The sequence below is a fragment of the Cetorhinus maximus genome, chromosome 17, assembly GCF_964194155.1.
Source record: "Cetorhinus maximus chromosome 17, sCetMax3.hap1.1, whole genome shotgun sequence".
NCBI classification, from domain to species: Eukaryota; Metazoa; Chordata; class Chondrichthyes; order Lamniformes; family Cetorhinidae; genus Cetorhinus; species Cetorhinus maximus.
In genome coordinates, this window is record NC_135895.1 from 2883306 (window position 1) to 2903796 (window position 20491).

At 45.4% G+C, this 20491-nt stretch overlaps 1 protein-coding gene across 1 annotated transcript in view; it reads left to right on the plus strand.

The window, feature by feature from the left end:
* The window catches only part of rnpc3 (RNA-binding region (RNP1, RRM) containing 3), a 46055-nt gene that overhangs the window by 17071 nt on the left and 8493 nt on the right, over positions 1 to 20491 (plus strand). The window contains exons 7-11 of the mRNA XM_078560627.1: positions 3439 to 3507; positions 5044 to 5180; positions 10066 to 10191; positions 18340 to 18464; positions 19653 to 19811. Coding sequence (XP_078416753.1) covers positions 3439 to 3507; positions 5044 to 5180; positions 10066 to 10191; positions 18340 to 18464; positions 19653 to 19811 — 616 coding nt within the window. The remainder of the gene's footprint in view (positions 1 to 3438; positions 3508 to 5043; positions 5181 to 10065; positions 10192 to 18339; positions 18465 to 19652; positions 19812 to 20491) is intronic.

Sequence of the window (20491 nt, forward strand, 5' to 3'; positions counted from 1 at the left end):
ATTTGCTGCTTTTCTATTCTTCCTGCCAAAGCAGACAAGTTCACATTTTTCCCACATTATACTCCATCTGCTAAATTTTTGCCCACTCACTTAACTTATCTATGTCCCTTTGCAGACTCCTTATGTGCTCTTCACATTTTACTTTCCTACCTATCTTTGTGTTATCAGCAAATTTTTCAACTATACATTCAGTCCCTTTTTCCAAGTCATTGACATAAATTGTAAATAGTTGAGGTTCCAGCACTGATCCCTGTGGCACTTGTAAAGAGCGCATCTTTTTATTTTCTGTTGGACTGTGGATTAAAATTACAACGGCTGCAGTTTGAAAGACATGTCCACTGGAACAGGATGAGATATATACAATGTTGCAGTCCTGGAACAGAGTATGCCATGAAAGAGAGGATGGTGCCAGAAAGGAGTCCTGCACCAAGGGAGCTGCCTGGCAACAATATTTTAATTGGCTCTTGACCAGGTGACCAGGTTTTGTGCGAGGGCAGTGCAACAGAATAGCTCCTAGCCTGAAAGGAACAAGACTTAAAACCATTTTCTCCTGGCTGTGAAAGATTCCAGTAATTCCACAATAATAGCTAGCTGGCTTTTTCTCCTCATATCTCTATAACCTGCTCTGTCTCTATCAAAACCCATGTCAAGAGGAAAAGGGGAAAATCACTGTTAGAGACTTTGAAAGGCAAGTGCTCAGCCAGTGAACTAAAGATTGAAAGTGCTGGAAGACCACCTCATGTTGTCAGCAAGAACTGAAAGGAATTTGGAAGACATTGATCAAAATCATCCCATCGAATCCTGTACTCTAGAATTGGTGCAATTGAACTGTTTTATCCCACCCTTAAAATCCATGTTTTTATGTCTTATGTGTGTGTATAGGGATTTCAGAAGGAGTAGAGTTTAAGTTATAGAGTTAGAAATTAGCAGTTCATATTTCTTTCTTTTGCCACTGGTTAACGACAGTTTGTTCAATAAACAGTTATTTATTTATTAAGTTTACAAACCTGGTGCTCATATTCTGTTAACCTAAATTAAACAGTTCGGTAGAATTGGGGCAATCTGGTGGTTTGATCAAACTTTTGACATTTGTCGTGGCTCGGGGAGCAGTGGGGATTGATATTACAGCGCGCTATCCCTAGTGAATCGTGACACACTTCACTTGACACATCTTGCCAACCCGAAAAATACCCATTTATCCCTGTTCCTGTTAGCTAACCAATCCTCTATCCGTGCTAATATGTTACCCCGTACACTATGAGCTCTTATTTTGCATAGCAGCCTTTAATGTGGCACCTTGTCGAATGCCTTCTGGAAAAGTACAGCGCACCCACATGTTCCCCTTTATCCAAGTTGCTTCCTCATAGAACCTAAATTAGTCAAACATGATTTCCCGTAACCAAAACCATGTTGACTCCGCTTGGTTGCATTGAGATTTTCTAAGTGCCCCGCTATAATCTCCTTAATAATAGATTCCAGCAATTTCCCTATGACAGATGTTAAGCTAACTGGCCTGTAGTTTCCTGCTTTCTGTCTCCTTCCTTTCTTGAATAGAGGAGCAATCTGACGAAACTTTTCCAGAATCTGGGGAATTTTGGAAAATTAAAACCAATGCATCTACTATCTCAGCATCCACTTCTTTTAAGACCCTGGATGAAGTCCAACAGGACCTGGGGACTTGTCATCTTTCAGTTCTAATAATTTTCTCAGTCCCCTTTCCCTGGTGAATGTAATTGTTTTAAGTTTCTCCCTCCCTTTCACCTCCTGATTCATAATTATTTTTGGGATGTTATTTCTATCCTCTACAGTGAAGACAAACGCAAAATATTTGTTCAATTCATCCGCCATTTCCTTATTTTCCATTATTAATTCCTCATTCTCACTCTCCAGAGGACCAATGCTCACTTTACTCTTCTTTTTAAATACCTGAAGAAACTCTTTACGTTTCTAACTAGCTTTGTCGCACTGTAATTTCTCCCTCCTTATTAATCTTTTAGTCACTCCTTGCTGTTCTTTATATTCTGTCCAATCTTCACAATGTGCACAACAGAATGCTGCCTTTCTTATTTTACAATAGGTACTACATTTAAAAAGTACCTCATTTGTTGTAAAATTCTTTGGGACATTTGAGATGATGGAATGCAAGCCATTCTGTAGAGCAGGGGTAGGGAACCTTTTTCTTATCACGGTCCATTCACACATAGACAAAATCAGCTGCGAGCCACACACACACATAAAAATCAACTCAATTTAAGTTTCCTTTTTTAGAGAGAATACAGAAACATTCAACTCACCCGCTGTTTTATTGCGATGGCTGAATTTGAATATTGTATTGTTAAATATTATTATACTCATTTAGCTGATGCTGTTATCCAAAGCACATTTGTAACAATGATGATAAATGCTATTTTGAAGGCCCCACTGTCATAGGTCTATATTTTTAGAAATCTTGCTGCAGGCCGGATGAAATTGAGCAACAGGTCAGATCCGGCCCACCGGCCATAGGTTCCCCACCCTGCTGTAGAGACAGCAGCTTGTGTTCACACACAGGTACTGAATATCTCACGTTCACACAGGTACTGAATATCTCACGCTCACACAGGTACTGAATATCTCACGTTCACACAGGTACTGAATATCTCACGTTCACACAGGTACTGAATATCTCACGTTCACACAGGTACTGAATATCTCACGTTCTCACAGGTACTGAATATCTCACGTTCACACAGGTACTGAATATCTCACGTTCACACAGGTACTGAATATCTCACGTTCACACAGGTACTGAATATCTCACGTTCACACAGGTACTGAATATCTCACGTTCACACAGGTACTGAATGTCTCATGTTCACACAGGTACTGAATATCTCACGTTCACACAGGTACTGAATATCTCACGTTCACACAGGTACTGAATATCTCACGTTCACACAGGTACTGAATATCTCACGTTCTCACAGGTACTGAATATCTCACGTTCACACAGGTACTGAATATCTCACGTTCACACAGGTACTGAATATCTCACGATCACACAGATACTGAATATCTCACCTTCACACAGGTACTGAATATCTCACGTTCACACAGGTACTGAATATCTCACGTTCACACAGGTACTGAATATCTCACCTTCACACAGGTACTGAATATCTCGCATTCACACAGGTACTGAATATCTCACGTTCACACAGGTACTGAATATCTCACGTTCACACAGGTACTGAATATCTCACGTTCACACAGGTACTGAATATCTCACGTTCACACAGGTACTGAATATCTCACCTTCACACAGGTAATGAATATCTCGCGTTCACACAGGTATTGAATATCTCACGTTCACACAGGTAATGAATATCTCACGTTCACACAGGTACTGAATATCTCACATTCACATAGGTAATGAATATCTTGCACTTGTGCTTACAGGTTCTGCATCTGATGAACAAAATGAATTTGCCTGCTCCCTTCGGACCCATCACGACTCGCCCTCCAATGGTAATCTGAGAGATGAAAACTGTAAAAATAATACAAGGAGTATCCAAACCTATCCCAATTGTGAGAGGCTTTGAAGAAGGCCTTGGAGAGAGTGTAGAGGAGATTTACTAGAATGTGAACAGGGATGAGGGACTTCAGTTAATGTGAAGAGACTAGAGAAGCTGGGATTATTCTCCTTGGAGCACAGAAGGTTAAGGGAAGATTTAACAGAGATGTTCAAAATCATGAGTTTTGACAGAGTTAAGGAGAAACTGTTTCCACTAACAGGAGGGTCGTTAACCAGAGGGGCACAGATTTAAGGCAATTGACAAAAGAACCAGAGGGGTAGATGAAGTCAATTATTTTTACACAGTGAGTTGTTGTGATCTGGAATGCGCTGCCTGAAAGGGCGGAGGAAGCAGAATCAATAATAACTTTCAAAAGGGAATTGGAGAAATACTTGAAGGGGAATTTTTTTCAGGGCTGTGGGGAAAAAACAGGGGGTTAGGGAGCTAATTATTTGGATAGCTCTTTCAAAGAGCTAGCACAGACCTGATGGGCAGAATGGCCTCCTATGTTGATTACAGCAAAACTGGGGAGCTCAGCCCTGCATTTGGGTTGAGGGTAATTTAATTTCATTTTTGGTGCAAAAGCGATAGAAAATATTTTAGAAATAAAAGCAGAGTGTATTGGAAACACTCAGCAGGTCAGGCAACATCCATCAGGGAGACAGAGGGGGTCAGAGGTTGGGTGAATGTTTCTGCTTGATACCTCTTCCTCAGAAGTTGGAGATGTTACAGGGTGTTAGAATGGAGAGGAGGGATAAAGAGTGGGGAGGATGGTTGGTTTGGTGGGAGCAAGGGAGCAAATGGTCACGGGAAAAGACAAAGAATGAGGTGTAAAATGATTGCCGGGTTTGATTTTCGGGGCTGATCTGGGGACTTGGATGTTCCTGGGGGGGAAGACACTCCACTTCAAACCCACCCCAGGATTATCTAAATTAAGAGAGGAAGGACAGTTGAGATTGCAAAGGGAGGGGGTCCCTGTGGGACCCTGATTAGTTTAGTGGGTCACTCCAGCTTTTCCAGGAACCACAAAAATAATTGGCCACTTACTTTGCCAGGGCTGCCTCTTCAAAGGGTGGTCAGATGTAGTTCTCTCACCTCTTGAGAGTCAGAAGGTTGAGCTTGAGTTCCTCTCCAAAGGAATTTCTTCTCTAAGGGTCGTGAATATTTGGAATTCTCTACCCCAGAGAGTTCTGATGGTTAGATCACTGAAAGTATTTAAAGAGGAGGTAGATAGACTTTGAAATATCTTGGAGCTGAGGCTATGAGGAGCTGGTACAAAAGAGGAGATGAGGCCTGGGGCAGATCAGCCATGATCTTATTGAATGGCAGGGCAGGCTTGGGGCGCCGAATGGCTTACTCCTCCTATCTCTTATGTTCTTATGGAAGGGTTTGGAGCTATGTTTAAGGTCACAAAATTGTTATCATTAATAATTTGAGCTATCTCCGTTCCCTGGGTAATTGAGTATTTTTTTTAAACTATTTCTGCTAGTATGATGAATACTTTCCTGCTCCTCCTCCGATGCCTCCACTACCCCCTGAGGAACCACCTCTGCCAGAGGAAGAGATGGACGTTTCCAGTGAGGAAGAATCGGAGTATGAAAGTGGGAGTGAAGAGGATAAAGAAAGGTGAGTAAAACAACAATAGTAACTCAGATGTATCCCGCACCTTTAATATAGCAATGCAAAGGAGCAGAAGGAGACCATTCAGCCACTCGACTGTTCTGCCATTCAGTCAGATCATGGCTGATCTGTGTCTTAACTCCACCCATGGGTTCTGCAAACCACAACAAACAAAAAAGCATTGTTGTATTGTTCCCAATTTTGAAATTTCCAATTACACCCCTCCCCCTGCCCGCCACTGCCAGCCCCAAAAGTTTTTTGGGGGAGTGAATTCCAGATTTCCACTACCCTGTGTGTGAAGAAATGCTTCCTGACATCACCCCTGGTTTGAAGGTTATACCCCCTTGTTCTGGACTCTGCACTAGGGGAAAGAGATTCTCTCCATCCCCAGGTGTTTCACAGGAGCCCTACTGAACTGAATTTAACATTGAGCCACTAAAGGAGATATTAGGACAGGCAACCAAAAGCTTGCTCAAAGTGTTATGTTTTATGGAGCCTCTTAAAGAAGGAGAGAGGGTAGGAAAAGTTCAGGGAAGGAATTCTAGAGCTTGCGGCCCAGGCAGCTCAAGGCACAGCCACCAATGGTGGAATGATGGAAATCAAGGATTTACAAGAGGCTAGAATTGCAAGAGAGTAGAGATCTTGTAGAGGTTTAGAGAGGTTACAGATATAGAGGGGGGTGTAGGGACTGGAGGAGGTTACAGAGATAGGGAGGGGTGTAGGGGCTGGGAGAGGTTACAGAGATAGAGGGGCATGGGGGCTGGAGGTGGTTACAGAGATAGGGAGGAGTGTAGGGGTTGGAGAAGGTTACAAAGATAGGGAGGGGTATGGGGGCTGGAGGAGGTTACAGAGATAGGGAGTGGTGTAGGGGCTGGAGGAGGTTACAGAGATAGGGAGTGATGTGGGGGCTGGAGGAGGTTACAGGCATAGGGAGGGGGGAAGGTCATGTTGGGATTTGAAAACAAGAATTTTAAAATAGAGATATTTCCAGTCAGTGTGGGTCAGTGAGCACAGGGGTGATGGGTGAACAGAACTTGTTATACATTAGGATATGGTGATGTGAATGACAATGGATTGCTTCCATTGCTAGTAAGCTGGAATAATAGAGTACAAATTTAAGATAATCACAATGAGATGATTGGAGCAAAATTCTTTATGCAGTGCAGTGAGAATGTGGAGCTTTCATGGCACAATTAGTTGTTGATAAAGAATTATTTAATTGTTTTGAGAGAATTGGATAGTTTCTTAAAAAGGATGAATATTCAAGGATATGGGGATTAAACAACATACAGTTAGTTCCCGCTTAGCACCGACTTATTTAACATTGTTTCACTTTAACATCACAAATAAAGCACTGTTGACATATCCATTTAACATTGTTTCACTTTAACATCACAAAGCACTGTTGATATATCCATTTAACAGTGCCAGTTTCGCATTAACGTCATTTATCACAGGAAACTTCTGTCGCCTGTGTGCTCACATGACTTTTCAGACAGTGCTTCCATCCTCGCTGTCAGTCCCTCTTCCTCCCACCCTTGCTGACTCCGGCCCTTGCCCTTGTCTCAGTCCTTGGGGTATGTTCTTCAGCGGCTCCCAACTTCTGGCTTCCCTGCTGGCCTCGCTCCTGGCTCCCGTTCTGAACTCGCGTTGAAGTCCTTGGCTGCTGCTTGTGGCAGAAGTTGGCTTGTGCAGGTAGTCCTGGGACTTCAGTTGCACCAGCCAACTTCTGCTACTAGATGGAAACTGGTCAATTGAAAAGTAACTATACTAAGGTGGGTACGGTAATTTTTTAAAAAGAATTTAATTGGTGTGTCGTATATTGAATTTGTATGTTTAGTGATGTACTTTATTTTGCAAGTTACCTCAGCTAGGATGCACAGTGTTGCAATGCATGATACGGTATTCCAATTTGTACTTTGGTTTTTCTGGGAGAGAAATGTCAAAGACCCAGACTCTTCTGGCTTTACCATTGATCCCTATGGGAACCTACAAGTTTTCAGGAATGCAACCACAACGCTAAGTGAGGACTTACTGTAAGTAAGTTGTGTGAAACCATTATAAATCACTAGTTAGGCCTCAGGTGGAGTATTGAGTTAATCCTGGGCTCCACACTTTAGAAAGAATGTTGAGGCCTTGGAGAGGGTGCGGAGGAGATTTACTCCAATGGGACCAAGGATGAGGGACTTCAGTTAATGTGGAGAGACTGGAGAAGCTGGGATTGTTCTCCTTAGAGCAGAGAAGGCTAAGAGGGGATTTAATAGAGGTGTTCACAATCAGAAAGAGTTTGGATAAAGTAAATAAGGAGAAACTGTTTCCAGTGGCAGGAGAGTCGGTAACCAGAGGGACACAGATTGAAGAGAAACGAACCAGAAGGGGAGATGAGATTGTTTTTATACCAAGTTATTGTGACCTGGGTGGTGGAAGTAGATTCAATAATAATTTTAAGAGATTTGGATAAATACCTGAGGGGGAAAGTAATTGCAGGGCAATGGGGAAAAGAATGGGGGGAGTGGTTTTAATTGTATGATTAATTGGGCGTTAATGATATTCAGGTGGTGGGGACTCACCTTGTGTTCATACATAGGGGCAGCTGAAACGTTTAATGATGTTGTGGAGATGCACCATATTTAATGTGTATCTCTACAATTCAAATTCGTAAGTGTATAAAAACTTGCCCTCGGTGTTCTAGCCTTCACTGACTGGCTATCTGAGCTCGAACAAGTGTAACTAATGAGCCAGCTGTTTCGAAGAGGCGCAGTGGACACTAGCCTCCTCCTGTGTGGTCTGATTCGAAGCAGGAGTGGGATTTGAGTAGGTGATGCATGGCGGGATGGGGAAGCACTCGTGTGCCCCAGGGCCTGGTTTCAGTGCTGGAACATTCTGATTGTGTATCCGCCATCTGTCCCTTTTCTCAACATGATCACCTCAGCAACTTCTCACTTTGCAGGTTCAAGGATCCTTTGATTAATGTTCAACATGTGTTTGTAGAACCACACAGTTGCTTCAGATGGTACAGGAACGAAAGTTACTTCATTAATATAGTGCCTTTGTGACCTCAGGACATCCCAAAGCGCATTACAGCCAATGAAATCCTTCTGAAGTACCGTTGTAATGTAGGAAACTAGGATCTTTTGCATCTATCTGAGAGGGCAGAGGGGGCCTCAGTTTAATTTCTCCTCTGAAAGACGGTACCTCCTGACAGTGCAACTCTCCCTCATGCTGTTCGTGTGCCTGACACCAGACTCCCGAAGCAACTACTCTACTTGGAACTCAGTCACAGCAGGAAACTCCCAGGCAGACAGCAGAAATGCTTTAGGGATATCCTCGAAACATCCCTAAAGAGGTAAAACATCCCCACCGACTCCTGGGTGTCCCTGGCTTGTGACCGACCAAAACAGAGAAGTCACCGAACACATCGAGAGACTTCATCGGAACATGCAGAGGCCAAGTCGAGATGTCGGAGGGAGTTCACAAAACTCCCAACAACTCATCCACCCATCCCTTCAAGCACCATCTGCCCCGCATGTGACAGAGTCTGCATTGGACTTATCAGCCATTTCAGAACCCATTGAACTGGAGTGGAAGCAAGTCATCCTCGATCCCAAGGAAGAGACTCCCTCAGTACCGCATCCAAGGGTCAGCCTGAATTATGTGCTCAAGGTCTCGAGACTTGGGCCCAAATCCTTCTGACTTGGAGGAGAACGCTGCCCACTGAACCACTGCTGACACCCGACAGGATAGGAAGTTAATTTATTGAGTCAAGCAACACAGAATGAATGAGGCCATTCAGCCCAACAAGTCTGTACTGGCTCTTTCAAAGAACAATTCCACTCCCCTGTTCTTTCCCCATATCCCTGCAAATTTTTTACATCAAATATTTATCCAGTTTCCTTTTGAAAATTGAAATAAAATTCTCCATGTCGCTCTCTGGTTCTTTTGCCAATTACCTCCAATCTGTGTTTTCTGTTTACTGACCCTCACAGAATCTCAGAATCTTTACAGTGCAGAAGGAGGCCATTCAGTCCATTAATCTGCACTGCATCACCGAAAGAACATTCTGCCTAATCCCACTCCCCCTGCCTTATCCCCATAAACTTGCACATTCTCTCTTTTCAGGTAGCAATCCAATTCTCTTTTGAATACCTCGATCGAACCTGCCTCCACCACCCTTTCAGGAAGTTCATTCCAGGCTCCAACCACCCTCTGGGTGAAAAACATTTTTCTCACATCACTTTTACTCCTTTTGCTGATTATTTTGAGTCTGTGCTCTCTAGTTCTTGATGCTGTCTTGAGTGGGAATAGTTTCTCACTATTTACCCTGTCCATACCCCTCAGGATCTTGAATACCTCTATCAAGTCTTCTCTTACCCTTCTTTTCTCCAAGGGAAACAGTCCTAACCCCTAAAATCTATTCTCATAGCTACTGTTCTTCATCCCGGGAATCACCCTTGTGAATCTGCTCTGTACTCTCTCCAATGCCTTCACATTCTTCCTCAAGTATGGTGCCCAGAACTGGACACAGTTCTCCCGATGAGGCCCAACTCGTGTCTTATACAAGTTCAACATGACCTCCTTACTCTTGTACTCAGTGCTCCTATTAATAAAGCCTAAGATGCTATTTGCTTTATTAACTGCTCTCTCAACATGCCCTGCCATCTTCAGTGACTTATGTACATATACACCGAGGTCCCTCCTGTCAGTGGAAACAGTTTCTCCTTATTTACTCTATAAAAACCCCTCATGATTTTGAATACCTCTGTGAAATCTCTCCTTAATCTTCTCAGCTCTAAAGAGAACAGTCCCAGCTTCTCCATTCTCTCCAAGTAACTGTAATGCTTCATTCCTGGGAATCTGTTTAATACCTAAATCATTTCCTTTCTCTCTGCAGAATGACACGTTTAATGGGATTAACCTCACTTCCACCAAAACAGACACAAAAGAGAAAACGGGTTTCAGTCCGAAAACGACCCAGATTAAAGGACCTGATTAATGTGCCAAAAGCACCTACCCAAAGGTAAGAAGAAAATAAGTCTCGGCTTGGAATTTGCAATCACACAATGATAGAGCACAGAAGGAGGCCATTTGGCCCATCATGTCTGTTCTGACTCTTTGAAAGAGCTTTCCAATTAGTCCTACTCCCTTTGCTCTTTCCCCATAGCCATGCAAAATTTCTTCCTTTTAAGTATTTCTCCAATTCCCTTTTGAAATGTATTATTGAATCTGCTTCCACCATTTCAGGCAGGGCATTCCAGATCACAACAACACGCTGTGTAAAAAAATTGTCATCTCCCCAACTTGTGTAATGAATACAGAATTTAATGTCTGGCTCCTATGTGGTGTCTTTAACAAATGTAATACCAAGCCTGTCACAGGTTCAGGAGCATTTTAGCTAACAGGCTCCTATTTCCAGCAGAGCCTCACACCTGAGCCCCAGTCTGCACTTGTTGGCTTACAGTGGGCCATCTATTCACAGTTCTCCAGTGCACACACTGGGGCATCTTTTACCAGCACACCCCAACATTGTCCAAGTGCTCACTGTGATAACCCTTATCAGTACACCCCTCACCGGGTCTGGCTGTGATTAGGTCCTGATGCTCCTCTGAGGTGTCTTCACAAGCCGCTCGGTGTATCAAGACCATTTTGGGAATAATGAGGATGGGCAGTAAATTCTGGTCTTGTCAGCGGCCCCCACATCCCAAGAAAGTGAGTAGAAATGTAAACATAGAGAGTTTTCATCTCAATCTTTTGACAGAAGACATAAAAATTGTTTTCTAAAACAAACTTGAGTGTTTTCCTTGCCTCTTATCTGTTGTAGATTAATTGATAGATTACACAGGATGTGGAGCACAGAAACAGGCCACTTGCTCCAACTGGTCCATGCAGGTGTTTATTCTCGACATGAACCTCCTCCCACCACTCTTCATCTCACCCTATCAGCATAACCTTGTAAGCTGCATGAAGTTCAAATGTATGATCTGAAAAAGACATCATGCAGCACAGAATCCATTTCTAACCACCACCCCCCACCCCACCCTCGCCAATTAAATTAAATTGTAAAATTAGAAAGCAGGTGAATATAAACTTGCAAATGATAAAATGGTGGTGTTTCAAAATTGCTACATCCCTAACATTAGCTCACCTTGAAACACATTTTAACCTGTAATTTTGATTTAATCTTCCCAATGAACAAATTGCATATTATAGATTGTGAAGCACAGATACATCATTCCATTTACAGAACGTGTGCAGCGCAGGAGCAGTCAGAACGTGTGCAGCGCAGGAGCAGTCAGAACGTGTGCAGCGCAGGAGCAGTCGGAACGTGTGCAGCGCAGGAGCAGTCAGAACGTGTGCAGTGTAGGAGCAGTCAGAACGTGTGCAGTGTAGGAGCAGTCAGAACGTGTGCAGTGTAGGAGCAGTCAGAACGTGTGCAGCGCAAGAGCAGTCAGAACGTGTGCAGCCCAGGAGCAGTTAGAACGTGTGCAGTGTAGGAGCAGTCAGAACGTGTGCAGTGCAGGATCAGTCGGAACGTGTGCAGCGTAGGAGCAGTCAGAACGTGTGCAGTGTAGGAGCAGTCAGAACGTGTGCAGCGTAGGAGCAGTTAGAACGTGTGCAGTGTAGGAGCAGTCAGAAGGTGTGCAGTGTAGGAGCAGTCAGAACGTGTGCAGTGTAGGAGCAGTCGGAACGTGTGCAGCGCAGGAGCAGTCAGAACGTGTGCAGTGTAGGAGCAGTCAGAACGTGTGCAGCGCAGGAGCAGTCGGAACGTGTGCAGCGCAGGAGCAGTCGGAACGTGTGCAGCGCAGGAGCAGTCAGAACGTGTGCAGTGTAGGAGCAGTCAGAACGTGTGCAACGCAGGAGCAGTCAGAACGTGTGCAGCGTAGGAGCAGTCAGAACGTGTGCAGCGCAGGAGCAGTCAGAACGTGTGCAGCGCAGGAGCAGTCAGAACGTGTGCAGCGTAGGAGCAGTCAGAACGTGTGCAGCGCAGGAGCAGTCAGAACGTGTGCAGCGCAGGAGCAGTCAGAACGTGTGCAGCGTAGGAGCAGTCAGAACGTGTGCAGCGCAGGAGCAGTCAGAACGTGTGCAGCGCAGGAGCAGTCAGAACGTGTGCAGCGCAGGAGCAGTCAGAACGTGTGCAGCGCAGGAGCAGTCGGAACGTGTGCAGCGCAGGAGCAGTCGGAACGTGTGCAGCGTAGGATCAGTCGGAACGTGTGCAGCGCAGGATCAGTCGGAACGCGTGCAGCGCAGGATCAGTCGGAACGCGTGCAGCGCAGGAACAGTCGGAACGCGTGCAGCGCAGGAACAGTCGGAACGCGTGCAGCGCAGGAACAGTCGGAACGCGTGCAGCGCAGGAACAGTCGGAACGCGTGCAGCGCAGGAGCAGTCGGAACGCGTGCAGCGCAGGAGCAGTCGGAACGTGTGCAGCGCAGGAGCAGTCGGAACGTGTGCAGCGCAGGAGCAGTCGGAACGTGTGCAGCGCAGGAGCAGTCGGAACGTGTGCAGCGCAGGAGCAGTCGGAACGTGTGCAGCGCAGGAGCAGTCGGAACGTGTGCAGCGCAGGAGCAGTCGGAACGTGTGCAGCGCAGGAGCAGTCGGAACGTGTGCAGCGCAGGAGCAGTCGGAACGTGTGCAGCGCAGGAGCAGTCGGAACGTGTGCAGTTAATTGATTTTTATACCCCCTCCCCATTCCTGATTGTTATGTTTAGTCAACAACTCCATTATCCTGGTTTAGACGATTTCCAGATGGCAGAATGTGAACTGGGTGGATTATGGGTGTTCTTGGTCTCACAATTCTTCAGTTATGTGGTGAAGCTCAGTGGCCATTCAGCACACAGTCAGATCCAACAAGAAGCAATAAACTGGATGTACAGTCACCACTACTCACATCATTTCCACTGATGCCAGACAGCTGGCCAGATCGTGAAAAATGCCATTTACGATGACCCCATGAAACAATTAATCCATGTGAAGTGCGCTGACTATATCAGTTTGTTGGAGCAGCTGATTGCAGAAGCTGTGCTGCCACCCACACGGCGTGGATGAGGAGCTCATAGAATGTTTTCAGGATACTATCTTCGAACTCATTCCGGAGCGAACCAGAAAGCAGGCTGTACTAGACCTGGGGTCACTTGGGGGAAAATCTGGAACCTGGGGTCACTGTTTGAAAATAAGGGGTGTCTTGTTTAAGACAGAGATGAGAATTTTTTTCTCCCAGAGGGTAGTGAGTCTTTGGAACTCTCTTCCTGAAAAGGCAGTGGAAGCAGAGCCTTTGAATATTTTTAAGGCAGAGCTGGATGGGTTCTTGATTAACAAGGGGGTGAAAGGTTATCGAGGTTAGGCACGAATGTGGGGTTGAGGTTGTATTCTGATCAGCCATGATCTTACTGAATGGTGGAGCAGGCTCGAGGGGCCTTTTAGAACTCCTGCTCCCAATTTGTATGTCCGTTAGTATCCCTGCTCACAAGCACCAGGCTCTGTTTCATAATGAGGTTTAAACATCTCAGTTTTATGTTGGACTAACCCATTGACTGTAATCAGGACGACCTGTACTATCCTCATGAAGCCAAGCTCCAGAATCTTGGCTGTTTAATCTGATGAATTAATGAACAAACTGTCTGGTATTTGCCAAAAAAACTTTCTAGAATAGGAAAAGAGCCATGTGCCCCAGGAGGAAAATAACACAGGACATTACCATGAATGATTACAGCATAGCTTTAATGGCTAGTGTAACTATCACAAAAGCAGAGGGGGGGAGGGGTCATGAACTGTGGTACAGATGGGTTATTTAAAAAGATGAACTATTAACAAAGCAACTTTTCAAATGATTCATGATGAAATATGTCAGGAAAGCTTGGTTAAGGGAAGTATCTTTGAAGTAAACAATTAAGACTGTTATGTAAATAAATGGTTCTCAGGATTCAGGAATACATACATGAGGTCGTACCTGTGCTATTCAAACTAAGCAGTTTTAAAGGAGAATGGTCTTCAAGCGTTAGTTTTTTTATTCACTGGATGTGGGAGTCGCTGGCTGGGCCAGCATTTATTGCCCATCCTTAATTGCCCTTGAGAAGGTGGTGGTGAGCTGCCTTCTTGAACCGCTGCAGTCCATATAGCATAGGTACACCCTCAGTGCTGTTACGGAGGGAGTTCCAGGATTTTGACCCAGCGACAGTGAAGGAACAGCGATGTATTTTCAAGTCAGGATGGTGAGTGACTTGGAGGGGAACTTCCAGGTGGTGGTGTTTCCATCTATCTGCTGCCCTTGTCCTTCTAGATGGTAGTGGTCGTGGGTTTGGAAGGTGCTGTCTAAGGAGCCTTGCTGATTTGCTGCAGTGCATGTTGTAGATGGTACACACTGCTGCTACTGTGTGTTGGTGGTGGAGGGAGTGAATGTTTGTGGCTGGGGTGCCAATCAAGCAGGCAGCTTTGTCCTGGATGGTGTCAAGCTTCTTGAGTGTTGTGGGAGCTGCACTGATCCAGGCAAATAGAGAGTATTCCATCACACTCTTGCGCCTTGTAGATTGTGGACTGGCTTTGGGGAATCCGGAGGTGAGTTATTTGCTGCAGGATTCCTAGCTTCTACCCTGCTCTTGTAGCCACAGTATTTAAATGGCTTGTCCAGTTCAGTTTCTGGTCCATGGTAACCCCCAGGGTGTTGATAGTGGGGATTCAGTGATGGTAATGAGTTGAATGTCGAGGGGCAATGGTTAGATTCTCTCTTGTTGGAGATGGTCGTTGCCTGGCACTTTTGTAGTGCACATGTTACTTGCCACTTGTCAGCCCAAGCCTGGATACTGTCCAGGTTTAGCTGCATTTGGACATGGACTGCTTCAATATCTGAGGAGTCGCGAATGGTGCTGAACATTGTGCAATCATCAGCGAACATCCCCACTTCTGACCTTATGATGGAAGGAAGGTCATTGGTGAAGCAGCTGAAGATGGTTAAGCCGAGGATACTACCCTGAGGAACTCCTGCAGTGAGATCCTCGCACTGAGTGATTGACTTCCAAAAACCACAACCATCTTCCTTTGTGCTAGGTATGATTCCAACCAGTGGAGAGGTTTCCCCCTCGATTCCCATTGACTCCATTGCTAGGCGCTAGGGCTCCTTGATGCCACACTTAGTCAAATACTGTCTTGATGTCAAGGGCAGTCACTCTCACCTCAGCTCTGGGGTTCAGCTTTTATGTCTATGTTTAAACCAAGGCTGTAATGAGGCCAGGAGCTGAGTGATCCTGGTGGAAACCAAACTGAGCGTCAATGAGCAGGTTATTTCTAAGTGCTTGACAGCACTGTTGATTACTCCCTACATCACTTTACTGACGATTGAGACTAGGCTGATGGGGCGGTAATTGGCCGGGTTGGGTTTGTCCTGCTTTTTGTGTACAGGACATACCTGGGCAATTTTCACATTGCCGGGTAGATGCCAGTGTTGTAGCTGTACTGGAACAGCTTGGCTAGGGACACGGCAAGTTCTGGAGCGCAAGTCTTCAGTGCTATTGCCGAAATGTTGTCAGAGCCCATAGCCTTTGCAGTATCCAGTGCCTTCAGCCGTTTCTTGATATCACTTGGAGTGAATCGAATTGGCTGATGACTGGCACCTGTGATGCTGGGGACCTTTGGAGGAGGCCGAGATGGATCATCCACTTGACCCTTCTGGCTGAAGATTGTTACGAATGCTTGGGCGTTATCTTATTCACCGATGTGTTGGTTCCCCCATCATTGAGGATGGGGATATTTGTGGAGCCGCCTCCTCCAGTGAGTTGTTTAATTGTCCACCACCATTCATGACTGCATGTGGCAGGACTGCCGAGCTTTGACCTGATACTTTGGTTGCGGGGTCACTTACCCCTGTCTGTTGCATGTTGCTTATGCCGCATGATGCACAAGTAGTTCTGTGATATAGCTTCACCAGGTTGACACCTCATTTTTTGGTATGCCTGGTGCTGCTCCTGGCATGTCCTCCTGCACTCTTCATTAAACCGGGGTTGATCCCCTGGCTTGATGGATTGCGGGATATGCGGGGCCATGAGGTTATAGATTATGGTTGATTACAATTCTTCTGCTGCTGATGGCCCACAGCACCTCGTGGATGCCCAGTCTTGAGTTGCTAGATCTGTTCAAAATCAATCCCACTTAGCACGGTGGTAGTGCCACACAACACGATGGAGGGTATCCTCAATATGAAGACGGGACTTCATCTCCACAAGCACTCCTACCACTACTGTCATCAACAGATGCATCTGTGGCAGGCAGGTTGGTGAGGATGTGGTCAAGTCAGTTTTTCCCTCTTGTTGGTTCCCTCACCACCTGCTGCAGACCCAGTCTAGCAGCTATGTCCTTTAGGACTCGGTGAGTTCGGTCTGTAGTGGTGCTACCGAGCCACTCTTGTTGATGGACATTGAAGTCTCCCACGCAGGATGCATTCAGCGCCCTTGCCACCCTCAGTGCTGAGGAGGGGGGCAGTAGGTGGTAATCAGCAGGAGGTTTCCTTGCCCATGTTTGACCTGATGCCATGAGACTTCATGTGGTCTGGAGCCGGAGAGCTCCAAAGACAGTGAAACTATAAAGATGCATTCTATGTGGCATAGACCAATCATATGTGTTTTTTTATGTTTTATTCTTTCATGGGATGTGGCCGCCACTGGCAAGGCCAGCATTTGTTGTCCATCCCTAATTGCCCTTGAACTGAGTGGCTTGCTAGGTCATTTCAGAGGGCAGTTAAGAGTCAACCACATTGCTTGAGTGTGGAGTCACATGTAGGCCAGACCACGTAAGAACGGCAGATTTCCTTCCCTAAAGGACATTAGTGAGTCAGATGGGTTTTTACAACAATTGATAGTTCCTTGGTTACCATTACTGAGACTAGCTTTATATTCCAGATTTATTAACTGAATTCACATTCCACCAGCTGCCGTGGTGGGATTTGAACCCATGTTCCCAGAGCATTAACCTGGTTCTCTGGATTACTCGTCGAGTGACATTACACCTACGACACCATCTACCCTTGATTGTGAATCAGCTGAATATGAATAAATTCTGTTATGTATGCTCTTCCATCAGCTGTCTCATCCCTCTCGAAGTGTGTTGGTATGCACTTTAGAAGGAAGGAGATTGATCAACCATTGATTCAACATATGACCCAACCCTGACCCTGGAGCAAAACGTGGGGGGTTGTTATGTCAGAGACTCATTGTCTGCACAAAAGGAGGTCATTTGGTCCATTGAGTCCATGCCAGCTCTCTGTAGAGCAGTCCAGTCAGTCCCACTCTACGTTCTGCTAAATCTTCTCTGCATCCTCTCAAGGATGCTCACATCCTTCCCAAAGTGTGGTGACCAGAACTGGAGATAATGCTCTAGTTGTGACCTTAATGATGGTTCAGCATAATTTCCCTGCCTTTGTACTCAATGCCTCTTTATGTTGGTTGGGAAGAAGCAACCGTACTTTATGAACACAGTGTGCTCAGATCATTTGGAACTGGTTGTTGGGAAAAAAGGCACAATAGAATGTCAGTGTATAGTGTGTTTTAACTTTTTCTTGCACTCTGTGCATACTGTGCGGTTTAATCAGGAAATCTTTTCATTTCTTGGCTGCAGTGCCCACCCTGTCTATGCCAGGTTAATTGAGTTGACACCAATGTCCCTGTAGTAACCAGTGAGGACCATAACATCATAAAAAATAGGAGCAGGAGTAGGCCATTCAGTCCTTTGAGTCTGCTCTGCCATTCAATATGATTATGGCTGATCTGATTGTGGCCTTAACTCTATTTTCCTGCCCGCTGCCTGCAACCTTTGACTCAGCTTTCAATATATTTAATGACCCAGCCTGTGCAGCTCTCTGTGGAAGAGAATTCTAAAACGACCCTCTGAGAGAAGAAATTCCTCATCTCCATCTTAAATGGGCAACCCCTTATTTTGAAACTGTGCGCCCTAGTTATAGATTCTCCCATGAGGGAAAACATTCTCTCAGCAGTTACAAATAATGCAGTCATGCCGCCTCAGAATCTTATATGTTTCACTCAGGTCACTTCTCATTCCTCTAAACTGAGAAAATGAGACCGTACCAACTGCTGAGTGTAAACAACCTCATGGTCTTTCAGACCTCACAGAGACTCGCAGTCAGTGGTTTCTGTTTAGGGCTAATTTGCATCTTCCTGTGCCTTCTCAGCTCACATCCCGCAGTGCCACCATCCGAAGTCTTTGACCAGCCACAGCCTCACGGTCAAAAGAAAATCGAGTTCCACATCTCTGCCGACGTTAGCAGCTTGTTGGAGGGAGGGGAGCGTCGACCAGGTAGGTTGTTGTGGTTTCAGTGCGCATTCCTGTGTCGGCTGTTTAAGTCCTTTCCCAGTTATAAAAATAAAAAAATGATTTTAATTATGCTTTTGTCAAAGCCCTTTGCAGCAAATTAATTAACTGCTGATGTGTAGCTGGCGTGTACCGCCTTTTGAGACATGATATAAGTGTAAAGAAAGATTCTCCCATCAAAGAAGATCACCTTCTATCTCCACAGCATCACTGTCCCTGCCTTAGACCATCTGCAGGTGAATCCCTCGTTCATAACTTTGTCACGTCTAATAATTCCTTCATTGAAACGACTGACTGGAAGCATCAATTCTCATCAAAAGATTTGTGGAGCGTTGCGTGTTACAATTCAGAGTCAGGCAGTGAAGAATAGAACACTAGAGTCTAGACTACATACTGTAATAAACTTTTATTTTCAGAGACACAGATTGCATGTCATACATCTCGAACCAACAACCCCTCTTTCACATGTGTACACATGTATTGCATACATATGTATATATGAGCACAAGTAAATCTCAAAATAATGCCCACCATCTGAATACAATTAGTACCCACCACCAATTAGCACCTATTTGTTATGCAATTAATAGAGTTGATTAAATATAATTGCTCCTTTAATATGTGAATTATAACAGGAATGATACATTGGCTCCCACTCCAGCAACATCTCTATTTAAAATTTTTTATCTTCACTTTTACATTCTTCCATGTTCTCACCCCCTCCCTATCTCTGTAATCCCCTCCAGCACTGCAACCCTTCGAGATCTTTGCATTCCTCCAAATCTGGCCTCTTGCTCATCCTCGATTTTAACCGTTCACCATTGGTGGCTGTGCCTTCAGCTGCCTGGGCCCTAAGTTCTGGAACTCTCTCCCTAAATCTCTCTCGCTCTATACTCTTTTAAGATGCTCCTTAAAATGCCATTTGTTAACCAAGATTTTGGTCAACTGTCCTATTACCTCCTTGTGTGGCTGTGTCTGATTTACAGTCTTGTGAAGCATCTTGGAGTGTTTTACTACTTTTAAGGCAATGCAAGTTGCTACACTGTTAGTTACGAGTCTAGTCATATTCTAGATGGAAGATACTGTAAACAAAGTAGTGGCTTCAACATGAGGCCATTGACAGTGATTTGTGTATGGTTGTTGAACACTGTTTACCTGATATCACATTTACAGAGCCACAGGAGAATTCTGAACCTCAAAACTCAGGATTTGGAAAAATCCAGCCTGTTCCTGTCTGTTCTAAAAGTGAAAGTGAGGAGGAGGAAGAGGAAGAGATTCCCTCTGAGTTCATTTCCAGGAAACAGTTGGCAAAGGGTAGAATCACCAGAGACGGTAAGTGTGAGGAGCAGTATGTGTGTGTGTGTGTGTGTGTGTGTGTCAGGGTATCTGTGTGAGGGCAGAATGAATGCCTGAGTATGTGTGTCAGGGTGGTGAAATGTCACAGCCTCTGTGTGTGAGGGGAATGAGGCCTGGGGCTGCAGTGTTAAGGTGTAGTAAGTGCCAAGATCTCGTGGTGATGGGCAGAGAGAGTGCCAGTGTGAGAGACAGAGTGCCAGGTGAAATGTCGCAGCTCCAGTGTGAGAGCGCCAGGATTTTGGGGGTGGAGGTGGGTGGGTGTGGGGTTGACGAGGCGGGTTGAGAGATTGGGATTGCCCGGTGTTGGGCGGGGGGTGGTGGGCGTGTGGTATGCGTGTTTGTCAGGGTTGGGGAAGAGGGGTTTTGTGTGGTGCCCGATGGACTGGAGGGTTCGGATTGCCTGGGTGAGGGGAGGGGACAGCGGGGTGTGTTTGCATGTTTGCTGAGGGTTGCCAGGGGGAGTGGTGGTCAGTTGGGGTTTGCTGTGGGGTTGGAGGGATGAGGCAGGGAAGGGGATGTGGAGTTTCTGGATGGGGTGGTGGTGGTGGTTATTGTGGGCTTGCTGGCAGGATGCTGTGGTGCGAGGGTGTGTTTGCCAGGGCTGGGAGTGGATGGTCTGGTGCTAAGTTGTGTTTAGCTTACTTGAAGCAGTCTTG